The following is a 13,304-nucleotide window of genomic DNA, read 5'->3' on the forward strand; positions in this document are numbered from 1 at the left end:
TCCAGCTGTTCCACTCTTAATCCAGCTTTCTGCTACGGTCTGGGAAAGCACACAAGATGGCCTAAGTCCTTGGGTCCCTGTACCCACGTGGGAGACCTGGAAGAAGCTCCTGGCTCCTGGCTCCTGGCTTCGGATCAGCTCAGCTTCGGCCACTGCGGTCAATTGGGGAGTGAACCAGCAGATGGAAGCCCTCTCTCTCTCTCTCTGCCTCTCCTCTCTGTATAACTGACTTTCAAATAAAAATAAATAAATCTTTAAACAAAAAAAGAATTGTATCTACAAAGCACACTGAATCTGTTAAAAACTAATTAAAAATTAAACTTTAAAAGTCAAAAAGAAAAATGGATATCTACAAGCAAAAGAATAAAAATGGACCTTTATCTTACCCTATACACAAAAATCAACTCAAAATGTATTAAGAATCTTAAATGTGGGCTGGCATTTTGATATAGCAGGTTAAGCCGCCGCCTGTGATGCCAGCACCTTATATGGGTGCCACTGTGGTCACCTGGGGAGTGAACCAGAAGATGGAAGATATCTTTTGCTTTCACTCTGTCTCTCCCTCCCTCTTTAACTGCCTTTCAAATAATTAAAACTTATGAAATCATCAAAAATTGTAACAAAACAGGGAGAAAGTTCCTTGACATTGGTCTTGGCAATGATTTTTTTTTTTTTTTTTTGGATGACATCAAAAGCACAGGCAACAAAAGCAAAATAAACCAACAGATTTACCTGGAAGTAAAAAGTTCTTGGATGGCAAAGGAAATGATCAACAAAATTTAAAAGTAAACTATTGGGGGGGCCAGTGCTGTGGCTCACTTGGTTAATCCTCCACCTGCAGCGCCGGCATTCCACATGGGTGCCGGTTTAGTCCTGGTCGCTGCTCTTCCAGTCCAGCTCTCTGCTGTGGCCCGGGAAGGCAGTGGAGGATGGCCCAAGTGCTTGGGCCCCTGCACCTACATGGGAGACCAGGAGGAGGCACCTGGCTCCTGGCTTCGGATCGGCGTAGTTCCAGCTGTGGCAGCCATTTGGGGGGTGAACCAACGGAAGGAAGACCTTCTTCTCTGTCTCTATCTAATTCCATCTATCAAAAATAAATAAATAAGTAAACTATGGAACTAGGGAAAATATTTGCAAACTATACAGCTAATGGGGGATAATGTCCAAGATATGTAAAGAACTCATACAACTGAAGAGCAAAATAAATAACCCGATTAAAAAATTGGCAAGAGACCTTTTCCCAAAGACAAAGGAATGACCAACAGGTGCTCAACATCACAAACATCAGAGAAATGCAAATCAAAATCCTAACAAGATATTATTTTAATTATAGGTACAGTTAGAAAGACTATTGTCAAAGCTAAAGGATAATAAGCATTGGTGAGGATGTGGTAAAAAGAGAACTCCTGGACATGGTTGGTGGGACTGTAAATTGGTATAGCCATTAAGGAAAGCATTATGGAGGCCTGTAAAACAACAAAAAATAACTAAAAATAGAGCCATCATATGATCCAGCAAACCCACTACAAAGAAACTGAAATCAGTATCTTAAAGCTTCTGCACTCCTGTATTTACTACAGTATTATTCAAAACAGCCATGATGTGAAAACAACTTAAGCAAACATCAGCAAATGAACAGATCAGAAATGTGATATGGGCAGCAGTCTGACCTAGCAGTTAAAATGTTCACATCTCAGGGTCTGTGACCCTGGCATTCCATATGGGTGCCAGTTCAAATCCTGGCTGCTCCACTTCCAAGCCAGCTCTCTACTGAGGCACCTGGCAAAGACAGTCCAAGTGCTTGGGCCCTTGCACCCATGTGGGAGACCTGGATGATACTCCTGGCTTCAGCCTGCCCCACTCCTGGTCGTTGAGGCCATTTGGGGAGTAAACCAGCGGTTGGAAGATCTGTCTCTCTCTCCCTCCGTAACTCTTTCAAATAAATAAATGAATATTTAAAAAGAAGAACAAGAAGAGGAGGAGGAGAAAGAGGAGTGAGGAGGCAGTGTGAGTAGCACAGTGTAAATATCAAAAAAAAATAAAATATTAACACCTCATATCAAAATGCCTAGGTTCAAATCCTGTCCACACTCCTAGGTCGACCTTCCTACTACTATTCACGCTTGGAGGCAACAGGTGGTGGCTCAAGTGTTTTAGCCCCTGCCAGCCATGTGGAAGACTTGGATTGCAATTCCCAGCTCCAGGATGGAGCCTGGCCTACCCCTGGTCAATGTGCACATTTGTAAAGTGAATCAGCAGATCGGAGATCTGTCTACTTGTCTGTGCCTCTCTGCTTTTTCACATAAATAAATTTAAAAAAAGAATTTAGTTGATTAAAAATATATTGTATCACATGTATATGGAAGTTATACATATTTACACATAATGGAGTACTATTCAGCCTTATAAATAAGGAAATCCTGCTATCTGTAACAACACATGGATGAATCTAAAGAATGTTATGCAAAGTGAAATCAGACAGACACAGAAAGGCATGTACTACATTATCTCTTAGGTGCAAACTAAAGTTGAACTAGGAAATAAGGAGCAGAATAGTGGTTGTTAGGTCTAGTTGCTAGGGGAGTTGGAGGGATTTTGTTCAAGGGTACAAACTTTCAGTTACAATGACTAAATTTTGAAGATCACATACACAGCCCAATGATAATGCATACTTGGAATGTGCTAAGAAAATAGATCTTAAATGTTTTCACCATACACATATTCGAAAAAGTTACTATCTGCGGTGGTGGCTATGTTAATTAGCTTGACTGTGGTTATCACTTCACAATGTATACCAAAATATCACATTATATATCTTATATATATATAAATTTGTCAATTACAACTCAATAAAGCTGTAATAACAAAACAGTAACTTACCAGGAAAATTAATAATCTGGTTAGGATAGGTAAAGAATGGCTCAAAAGCAAATAAAAAGGATTTCAACACCAGATTAAGGATGGGTAATACTCTCATCGGCAGACACAAGGCAAAACAGGATTCTAGAATGACAGCATCTTGGGTACCAAACTAAGAAGTTTGAATTTCATTCACTAACCAACTTCAGAACAGTGAGTTTATAAAGAAAGCTCTCTGGAGGAAGGAAGAGAATAGATGTGAAAGGGTAAGAAGTAGGAATGTTGGGGAAACAGACAAATTAAATGCCCTTCCTGAGGTATTTAACTTGGTCATATACCTGAGCCTAGAGCTTGGTTCTTTTGGCATGTATCTCATTGCTTTTTTTCTATCATTAACACACATCAACAGGAACGTAAGTTTCTACTCAGGCTTACCCAAAGACTTTTTTTTTTTTTTTTTTCATAAACTCAGTGGTGATTTGCTCAATTCAGCTTTTTATCAGCAACATACACACAGTGACAACTAAGATTTTCATTTATCATATTAACACACTAACATCTTTGATCAGAATGCTTTTACACATAATATGCCTCTTATCCCTTTCATATATTGCTTCTTCACACTATCTTTTGTAACTGGTATTAAAAATACTTCTAGGGGCTGGCCGGCACCATGGCTCACTAGGCTAATCCACCGCCTGCGGCGCTGGCACACAGGGTTCTAGTCCCGGTCAGGGCGCCGGGTTCTGTCCCGGTTGCCCCTCTTCCAGTCCAGCTCTCTGCTGTGGCCCGGGAAGGCAGTGGAAGATGCCCAGGTGCTTGGGCCCTACACCCGCATAGGAGACCAGGAGGAAGCACCTGGCTCCTGGCTTCGGATCGGCGCAGCGCGCTGGCCTTAGCAGCCATCTGTGGGGTGAACCAACAGAAGGAAGACCTTTCTCTCTGTGTCTCTCTCTCACTGTCTAACTCTGCCTGTCAAAAAACAAACAAAAACAAAAAAAACTTCCAGGGGCTGGCGCTGTGGTGTAGCAGGTAAAGCCACCACCTGCAGTGCCAGCATCCATATGGATGCTGGTTCAAATCCCGGCTGCTCCATTTCCAATCCAGCTCTCTGTTATGGCCTGGGAAAGCAGTGGAAAATGCCCAAGCCCTTGGATTCCTGCACCCATATGTGAGACCCGGAGACCAAGAGCTCCTGGCTTCTGGCTTCAGATCAGCACAGCTCCAGCCACTGCGACCATGTGGGGAATGAACCAGTGGATGGGAGACCTCTCTGTCTCTGTCTCTGCCTCTCTGTAACTCTTCCTTTAAAATTAATAAATAAATCCAAAAAAATTTCTAAAGGTAATTCAGATATTTGAAATCATCAGTGAGCTGAAAATTGACATGTAACTATATATCTAAATTAGACAACATTCTAAGGAATCATTTTGATATTCACATATGTATGTAGACTTTCATATTCACTATCAAGTAGCACATTGAAGGAGTAATGCTGGAGTCCCCAGTATACAACAAAATGCAATTCAAATCACACAACACCCATGTCATTCATAAATCTTAACTTGCTTTACATAGCAGCTTCATCCTCGAAGTGCTTTTAGAATAACCTTGGCAGAAATATATCAATTGCCCCAGCAATTAACTTCCACATCTGCCACCCCAATCTAACTTGTATACATACTGAACTTTCTATAGGATCCAAATTATGTGGATAATCCCCACTGTACTCCTGAGTTTTTAGAACGCCTAAGTAGAATGGAAAGGTAGAGAAAGCAAACCTACATCAATACATCATTTCAAAACTTGTAAGTCCTCACACTTTTTTTTTTTTTTTTTTTTTTGATAGGCAGAGTTAGACAGTGAGAGAGAGACAGAGAGAAAAGTCTTCCTTCTGTTGGTTCACCCCCCAAATGGCTGCTACGGCCGCTGCGCTGCGCTGCGCCGCGCTGCGCCGATCCGAAGCCAGGAGCCAGGTGCTTCCTCCTGGTCTCCTATGCGGGTGTAGTGCCCAAGCACCTGGGCCATCCTCCACTGCCTTCCCGGGCCACAGCAGAGAGCTGGACTGGAAGAGGGGCAACCGGGACAGAACCCGGCGCCCCAACCAGGACTAGAACCTGGGGTGCCGGCGCCACAGGCAGAGAGTTAGCCTAGTGAGCCGCGGTACCGGCCAGTCCTCACACTTTAATGATAAAATATACTGTTTTTAAATCTCCATCAAAAAAGAATAGTGAATATATAACAGAAACTCTTGTTCAGAAACAAGTCTACATAGCACTACACAGTGCTTCTCAAATTCAGGGTAGGAAATAATTCTGGAGAGAGATCACTCCTTAATAGTGGAATTCCAAATAGCTACTTAAAGTATATGATAATAGCTACAAGAGGAACATAAAAGTTCACTTAAAGATCCGTAAAACAGGGGCTGACACTGTGACAAAGTGGGTTAAAGCCCCAGCCTGCAGCACTGGCATCCCAAATAGGCGGCAGTTCGAGTCCCAGCTGCTCCTTTTCTGATCCCGCTCTCTGCATCTGCTATGGTCTGGGAAAGCAGCAGAAGATGGCCCAAGTCCTTAGGTCCCTGCACCCACATTGGAGACCTGGAAGAAGCTCCTGGCTCCTAGCTTCGGATCAGCTCAGCTCTGGCTGTTGCAGTCATTAGAGAGAGAACCAGTGGAATGGAAGATTTCTCTCTCTCTCTCTCTCTGGCTCTACTTCTCTCTGAGACTCTTTCTTTCAAATACATAAAATAATTCTTTAATGAAAAAAATCCATAAAATATAAACAAGTTATTCTTCAAGATTTTACTTGCGTTTTCATAGCCTTGCAGGTAATCAATATTTTACAATTAGCAATACTTTCACACATTACAACAACCAACTTAAACAGATGCTCCTTCCACGAGGCGTTTTCTCTTTTTAAAAATGCAATCCTCCTACGTCAGCCTAATTTACTAAGTAAGCCCTAACAACATTTCAAGGAAGCAGATCTTGTTGTATCTTTCAGCATGTCTCTCCATGCCTAGAAAGGCCCTCAAGCAACTTTTAGACTTCAACTCTGCAGAACCCTTTAGATCTTCACACTTCACTTTATTCTATCAAATCACTTGCAGCTTTAATTTTCCAGAATCGAAGCTTTCAAGTTTCCAGTGCAAACAGTTTAAACTCACTCACTCTAAATTATGTGATATAACTGGAAGCCCCTTAATTTACCCAGAGGTCTTTTCACTTTTAACAGAAGTCTGCTAACCTGAATTTATATTAGCTTACAGTTTCAAGAGGTTTAGAAGTTAGGAAATAAAAATGAAAACTTTCCACACAGAATAAGAAAACACATATCCCAGGAAGGGAAGACTGGAAGCTGGAGACTGGCATCTGTTCTCCACTTACCTAATCATATAATCATACACCTTAGAATCACCTGGTTCAACACCTGATTTTAAGTGACAAAGCTGATGCCCAGAATCAAGATTAACCACTCATATAAATCTACAGTACCCTGTATCCTAACTAAGGTATTCCTGCATTTCATTTCATTCCATACCTCTGAAGGCATAGATTCCCTACAATTTAACTTGTGCACACTGGATCTCAATAGTAGTGGCCCCTGTATTTCTGTGGAAAGAGAATATGCTGTATGTAGAGTGAATGATTGAAGGAAAGGCCTATGAGTAGTTTTAAATTCTAGGGCTGCCTTGAATATATATAGTATCTAACTCCAAAACCATGTAATAGGTATTCTTAAGATTCACAATGTACCTAAGAAAGTTGAACCACATTTTTATGGTCACTTTGCAGGAGAAAAAAGTGGTTTACTGATTTCTGGTCTATTCATCCCCTCACTCTGAATTTACGTTTGTCTGATAGTAAGTTAGGCCTGCCTGGTCAACAGTTAAGAAAGTTAAATGTCAGACTTTATATTAAATTAAAATGAAATAATGTACTAAATTCAGAAAACAATTTAAAATTCGAGTTCCAATTTTTCCTTCATGTGTTTTAAAGTTAATAGCTCTATAGACTTAAAGATAATAAAACTTATTCAACTAGCACATACACTGTAAACAAGTATTTCATTTAAGAACCAAATGATATACAATATACACAAACATGCAGGGGAGCACCAGATAGAGGTCATATTGTGGTATCAACCATTTAACAGCCTATTTGTGTGTGTGCATGAAAATTAGATCAGCCAAAACTTAATGGCAAAAAAACTCTTGCTCATAGTCCAACTATGATAATCAGAGAAACACCTACATCCTATCACCAGTTTTACCCAGGCTCTGTATGAGGACAGTCAAGGGCATCAGAGGCACTCCAGGAGTAGCATATAAAGATTGAAGAGTTCTAATGCATCTGATTAAAACTAGCATTGCTCATGGATGTAACAAGGAAAAGGTCAAACCTATCTCCATATGATCAAATTAGCTTTGAAAAGAGAAAAGCCTCACTCTGACATCAACTAGCATTGTCTTTGGAGAGAGATATAAAAAAAAGTATTTTTAAGCTGTAATTCTGTAGTTTTCATACACAGACCTATAGCAGCATTTGCAAAGAGTAGCAAGTATCCAATCCTCTGCCTATTTTTCAAATCATTTCTCAGATACTCGGTAATGAAATACAAAGCCAAACCAGAACTCATTTCCACACGCTTCCCAACTCTTATTATTTCCAGGTGTTTTAACAGGGAGCCGCGCGGACAGACTGGCGTTCTACTTCCGCTCCTCCTCACCCCACTACAGCTCTCTCAAGAGTCTGAAAGCAGAAAGGGACCAGCCTGAAAGAGGGGAAAGGACGCTGAGGGGCAGGCAGGGAGTTAAAGAACCAGATCTTCAGTATAAAGAAAGAATTCTGGCTGTTCAGTTTCCAGAAAGAAGTGATCACAGGCCTGGAAAGTCTGGCACGCGGTAAAAGCCCAACAGGCGTCCCCCCAACTCCTGAACAACGACCTTTAGTAAGGAAGGGTTAGGACACCGCAGCGGCGAGACTTCCAATTGTGGAAAGTTTTAAACAAATTTGCTCCTCGGGGAATGTGGATGGGGGGCGGGGGGGGGGGCGGGGGTGGCGGGGGAAGCAAGTCTGGGTTCAATCGAGGGAGCGCGCGGGGTCTGCACGGTGCGCGGCTGTCGGTCCAACGCGGGGAGGCGCAGGGATTTTCGGCAACAGCGACTTCACCCACCCCGAGCCAGGCGGGTACATGCAACCACATCTGTGGCATGAGGACGCGGACGCGGAGGGCGAGCGGGGCCGGCGCTTCAGGGCAGGGGGCAGGGGCTCTGGGTGGAAGTTGAGGGCTGGACGCCGGGCAGGGAGCACGAGAGACGGAAGGCGGCTCTACTTACTCGGCTGTACCAGATGCTGAGGCGGGCCGGGGCCAGCACCGCGAAGAAAGCCCTCTGCGGGTCGGACTGGACGTGGAAAGGCGCCTCAGCCGGGCTCCCCAGAGGGCAGAGCAGCCTCTTGGGCCAGCCGCTCAGGAAATACATGATCCGCGCAGAGCCACCGGCGCCGGGGCGCCTAGCGGCCCCCCGGCCCCGTCTGCCACACTCAGCGGCCCCGGGCCGGTCGCCGGCCTCCCACACCGCCACCGGCCGAGTCGGCGGCGGCGGCCGCGGCAGCTCGGGGCATTTGCCCGCTGGCCTGGCCGGGCCGGGCAGACGAGACGCTACGCGACGAAAGCACCCCCGAGCTGACGGGGCCGAGTGTGGGGGAGGGAAGGGGAGGGAGAGTCCGGACGGAGAGAGGGCGGGAGGAGCGCGGAGGCCCGCCCCGGCCCCGCCCCTTCCTCGGGCAGCGCGGGCGTCACCACGCCGCGCCGCGTGGGTCGAGCCGGGCAGGGCTGAGGCGCGCGCGCGCGCCCTGGAGACTTCACCCCTCCCCCTCGCTGTTTTCTGAAGCTCCGCCCTAATCTTCAGGGACGGCTACCACGCTGCGTCAGTACGCATGCGCTCTAGCCCCGCTCCTTCCGCTCTGGCCCTCCCACCCGGGAGCTGGAGCTTGCCCTTAGGGGCTGGGGGCTGGGGGCTGGGGGCTGGCGGCTGAGGCTGGGCCGAGGCGGGTGATACCGTGCTGCAGCTAGACGACTCGGCTCTAGGAGCGTGCCCTTCGTCTGGCCTGGCCAAATTCGACTTCCCCTCCGGATTGGTGGCGCCTCTGATGGGGGCGGGCCCGGCCCCGACGGGGGCGGTAGGTGGGGAGCGCTGGTCACGTGATGCTTCCTGCTTGTGTTCCCACTCCGCCACCGGCCGCGGCCTCAGCCCTGGGTTCTGGGGGCCTTTACTGAGGGGGGGTCTTTACAGAGGGAGTGCCCTTTGTGTGCGGGGCCAGCCGCGAGGACGGGGTATTGCAGCTCCTGCTCTTACGGACCTTACATCCTGGAGGGCATTTCTTCCTAATCTGTAAATAAACCAGCTACCATGCAAGTGCTGTCCTGTCCCACGCCCTGCGGGGGTTCTCGGACTAGCACAATCTATATTTTGAATTCCGTTTACCGTGGGGGTTCTCGGACTAGCACAATCTATATTTTGAATTCCGTTTACCGTCATCTGTTTACCTGCGAACCTGCCAGGGCCGACGGGTCTCTTTACCCTCGGTAGAGTTAGGTGCTGCAGAAGACTTTTCGAGATGGACTAGAGATAGCTGTAGCTTGGTATTTAACTTGTGGGCCCCAGAGAGCACAGTAAGTAACTTTGCTTCAAAGTGATAAACTTAGTAAGAGTTAGGCAGTGTTGAGGGCGAGAGGGTATGCAAAAAGGAAGGTCTGGAATACAAGAAATACTTCTCATTGTCTTTTATTGTACAATTAGAATCTTTCTGTATATTTGTATACTTCATTTAAAATAAGAGAATTTCGGTAAAAAAAATTAACTCGTGTAAAAAGTAACAAAAGCAGCAAGCAGTAAAAGAAACAAAGTAACTTAATAAGTGTCAGATACAGCATTGCAGCTGGTATTCATAACAAAATATGTAACTTTCCATAATTGTTCCAAATATTTGCTGCATTCCCCTAGGGTGATCAAAGAATTGCTTCACCACTCGCCAGCCTCTTGTGGTCAGACAGTGTCTCCTGGTTTACCCCTCCGTTCTCCCCCCCCCCCCCTTCGCCTCATCCAGTACGACAGCCTGGAACGTAGTAAGCATAGCGAACTCAAAATATTTGTCAGATGAAACTGTGCAAGAACTCTGATCCAGCTCAGCTATGGCATTAGGACTAGCGAGGTTTCTTGACTTAGCAGTACAATATTGTAGAATAATAACAGTTGCATCATACTGTCATCTTGCTCAAAAGAGGCAGCAGTTTCTCTGGCAGTTTAACTTAGCATTGTTTGGCCACAGCTAGGGTCTTCCTTTTCTTAGCTACCTCTTTTTAAAAAAAAAAAAAAAAGATCAGCACGGTGTGCCAGCCGCAGCGGCCATTGGGGGGGTGAACCAACAACAAAGGAAGACCTTTCTCTCTGTCTCTCTCTCTCTCACTGTCCACCCTGCCTTATATATAAAAAATATATATATATTTTTTTTATTTGAAAGGCAGAGTTGCAGAGAGCCAGCGGCAGAAAGAGAAGTCGTCCATCCGGTGGTTCACTTCCCAAAGGGCAGCAGTGGCTGGAGCTGGGCTGATCGGAAGCCAGAAGCCTGGATCCGGGAGCTTCTTCCAGGTCTCCAATGCGGGTGCAGGGGCCCAAGGACTTGAGCCATCTTTCACTGCTTTCCCAGGCCAGAGCAGAGAGCTGGATCGGAGGTAGAGCAGCAGGGACTCAAACCCGCACCCATATAGGATGCTGGCACTGTAGGCGCAGCTTTAACCCCTATGCCACAGTTCTGGCCCCTCTTAGCTACCTCTTAGGCATGACTTTCTTAGTGCATTCTTGGACAATTTCAGGAACTTCTAAGTAATTTGTATTGAACTGAACTCTAACCTGCTGCCTGTGGAATCCATTTGCCCTGCCACACTCCTTTGTACCATTTAAAATTTACAAACTAATTTCAAATGCATAGTTGATTTAGTTCCACAGCAAACCCTCAAGGTAGATAACACTGATATAGTGTTGTTATTCTCGCTTTCTAACTGAGGAGATAGGATCAGAGAGAGGGATGTGGTGACAATCACATGGGTGGGAAAGAACTGGTCTTCTACAGATCCTATGATTTTAGACTGGATTGAACTGAATTATGGTAATTGCTCTGGATATTGAGAAGGGAAAAAATAAAAAATGAAATATCTGACTTTCTAAAACCCTTACTTAGCCGGCGCCGCGGCTCACTAGGCTAATCCTCCGCCTTGCGGCGCCGGCACACAGGGTTCTAGTCCCGGTCGGGGCACCGATCCTGTCCCGGTTGCCCCTCTTCCAGGCCAGCTCTCTGCTGTGGCCAGGGAGTACAGTGGAGGATGGCCCAAGTCCTTGGGTCCTGCACCCCATGGGAGACCAGGAGAAGCACCTGGCTCCTGCCATCGGATCAGTGCGGTGCACCGGCCGCAGCGCGCCTACCGCGGCGGCCATTGGAGGGTGAACCAACGGCAAAAGGAAGACCTTTCTCTCTCTCTCTCTCTCACTGTCCACTCTGCCTGTTAAAAAAAATAAATAAATAAAATTTAAAAAATAAATAAATAAAATTAAAACCCTTACTTAAAGAGTACCCTCCAGGGACTGGCACTGTGACCCAGTAAGTTAAGCCTCTGCCTTTGTCTCTGGTTCGAGTCCCAGCAGCTCCACTTCCAATCCAACTCTCTGCTTATGGCCTGGGAAAGCAGCAGAAGTTGGCCCAAGTGCTTGGGCCCCTATATCCACATGGGAGACCTAGAAGAGGCTCTTGGCTTCTGACTTCAGATGGTCCCAGCTCCGGCCGTTGCAGCCATCTAGGGAATGAACCAGTGATGAAAGACCGTTCTCTCTGTCTCTCCCTCTCTCTGTAACTGCCTCTCAAATAAATAAATCAATAAATCTTTAAAAAAAAAAAAAGTACCCCCATTGTGATAAACTTTCAGGATGGGATAGTGTTTTCTAACTTTCAAATACATATTTTAAATTTTATTTTATAAAATAAACTAACAGTTCCCGTGCCTGAGGCCTGCCTTCTTCCTCTACCCACCACCACCACTGTGTCATCAAAATCCAGGACTCTATTCTGAACTAAGACTAAGCTGCCAAATAAAAGTTAATTGGTGCATATTTTCATCCACCAAACTAACATATTTTACTGTAAGAATGCTGATAAGGGGTTCATGGAAGAAGGTACATTCAAGCAATCTGTTGGAGTACAATTTGGTGCATTTTTTTCCTAAAAGGTAGTTAGCATTACATATAAACAAGAGATCTTAGAAATATGCATCCCTCTGGACAAACTATTTCTTTGCTATGATTATTTTTTAAGGAAATCAACATTGATGCGTATAGTTTTAGTTTTAAGCATGTATTCCACAAAGGTGTCAAAAGAAACAAAGTATTGTCCTTCCTACATTGGAAATATTTTGTGGAAATAAAATTATATTAGGGAAGAATAATTAAATAGAAGTATGTTCACTATATATATATATAAAGAAGTAATAAAACAGATAAAAGCTTATAAAATATCCCATTTTTATTATATATGTATTTATATATATATATACCTAGCCAAAAAAAAAACTCACAAATAGAAGAAAATGTATTAAATGTTGATATTTTATTTTTTAAAGATTTATTTATTTACTTGAAAGAGTTATTGAGAGAAAAGGAGAGGCAGAGAGAGAGAGAGAAAGAGAGAGGTCTTCCATCCATTGGTTCACTCCCCAGTTGGCCGCAAAGGCTGGAGCTGTGCTGATCTAAAGGCAGGAGCCAGGAGCTTCTTCTGGGTCTCCTACATGGGTGCAGGTGCCCAAGAACCTGGACCATCTTCTACTACTTTCCCAGGCCACAGCAGAAAGCTGGATTGGAAGTGGAGCACCAGGACTTGAACTGGCGTGCCCATATGGGATGCCAGCACTGCACGTGGTGGCTTTACCTGCTACGCCATAGCTCTGGCCCCAAATGTTGATGTTTTAAAAACAGCTTGATTATGAATGTTTTCTATATTCTTTGGGCTTTTTTTCCCCAAATTGCCAATAACGAATTCATGTTCCTTTTTTAAAGAGAAAGTATTTAGAGTGAAATTTTTAATGATTCATAATGTTCCATTTGTCTCACTTTAAGTAAGTGCTCACATTGCTGGCAAATGAGAGGGAGAATGTAGTAATGTCAAGTTTAAGCACAGTCCCAGGACTAGTAAGAGAAGGCTTAGGGGTGAGGAGACCTGAGTACTCTCACACATGTCCACGGGTTCTGATGCCGGAGCCGTGGCTGGACTTTGGTTCTGAGTACACCACTCCCAATGTTTGGGGCCCCCACAAGTGTTCATGATACTGCTTTAGTGTATGACTCTAGTATGCCTTTAACATTCACTGATTACAGTTTTATCACGTGCAACCAATGC

At 44.9% G+C, this 13,304-nt stretch overlaps 1 protein-coding gene across 5 annotated transcripts in view; it reads right to left on the reverse strand.

The window, feature by feature from the left end:
• Positions 1-8,397, reverse strand: part of RIC1 (RIC1 homolog, RAB6A GEF complex partner 1) — a 165,039-nt gene extending 156,642 nt beyond the window's left edge. For 4 of the 5 annotated variants that reach the window (XM_062208300.1, XM_062208303.1, XM_062208301.1 and 1 more), the window contains exon 1: positions 8,201-8,397. In XM_062208300.1, the coding sequence (XP_062064284.1) occupies positions 8,201-8,344 (144 nt within the window). In that variant the 5' untranslated portion in view covers positions 8,345-8,397. The remainder of the gene's footprint in view (positions 1-8,200) is intronic. The other variant, XM_062208298.1, reaches the window with a different exon arrangement.
• Between the last annotated feature and the right edge of the window lie 4,907 nt (positions 8,398-13,304).

Source organism: Lepus europaeus, chromosome 12, assembly GCF_033115175.1.
Source record: "Lepus europaeus isolate LE1 chromosome 12, mLepTim1.pri, whole genome shotgun sequence".
Taxonomy (NCBI): Eukaryota; Metazoa; Chordata; class Mammalia; order Lagomorpha; family Leporidae; genus Lepus; species Lepus europaeus.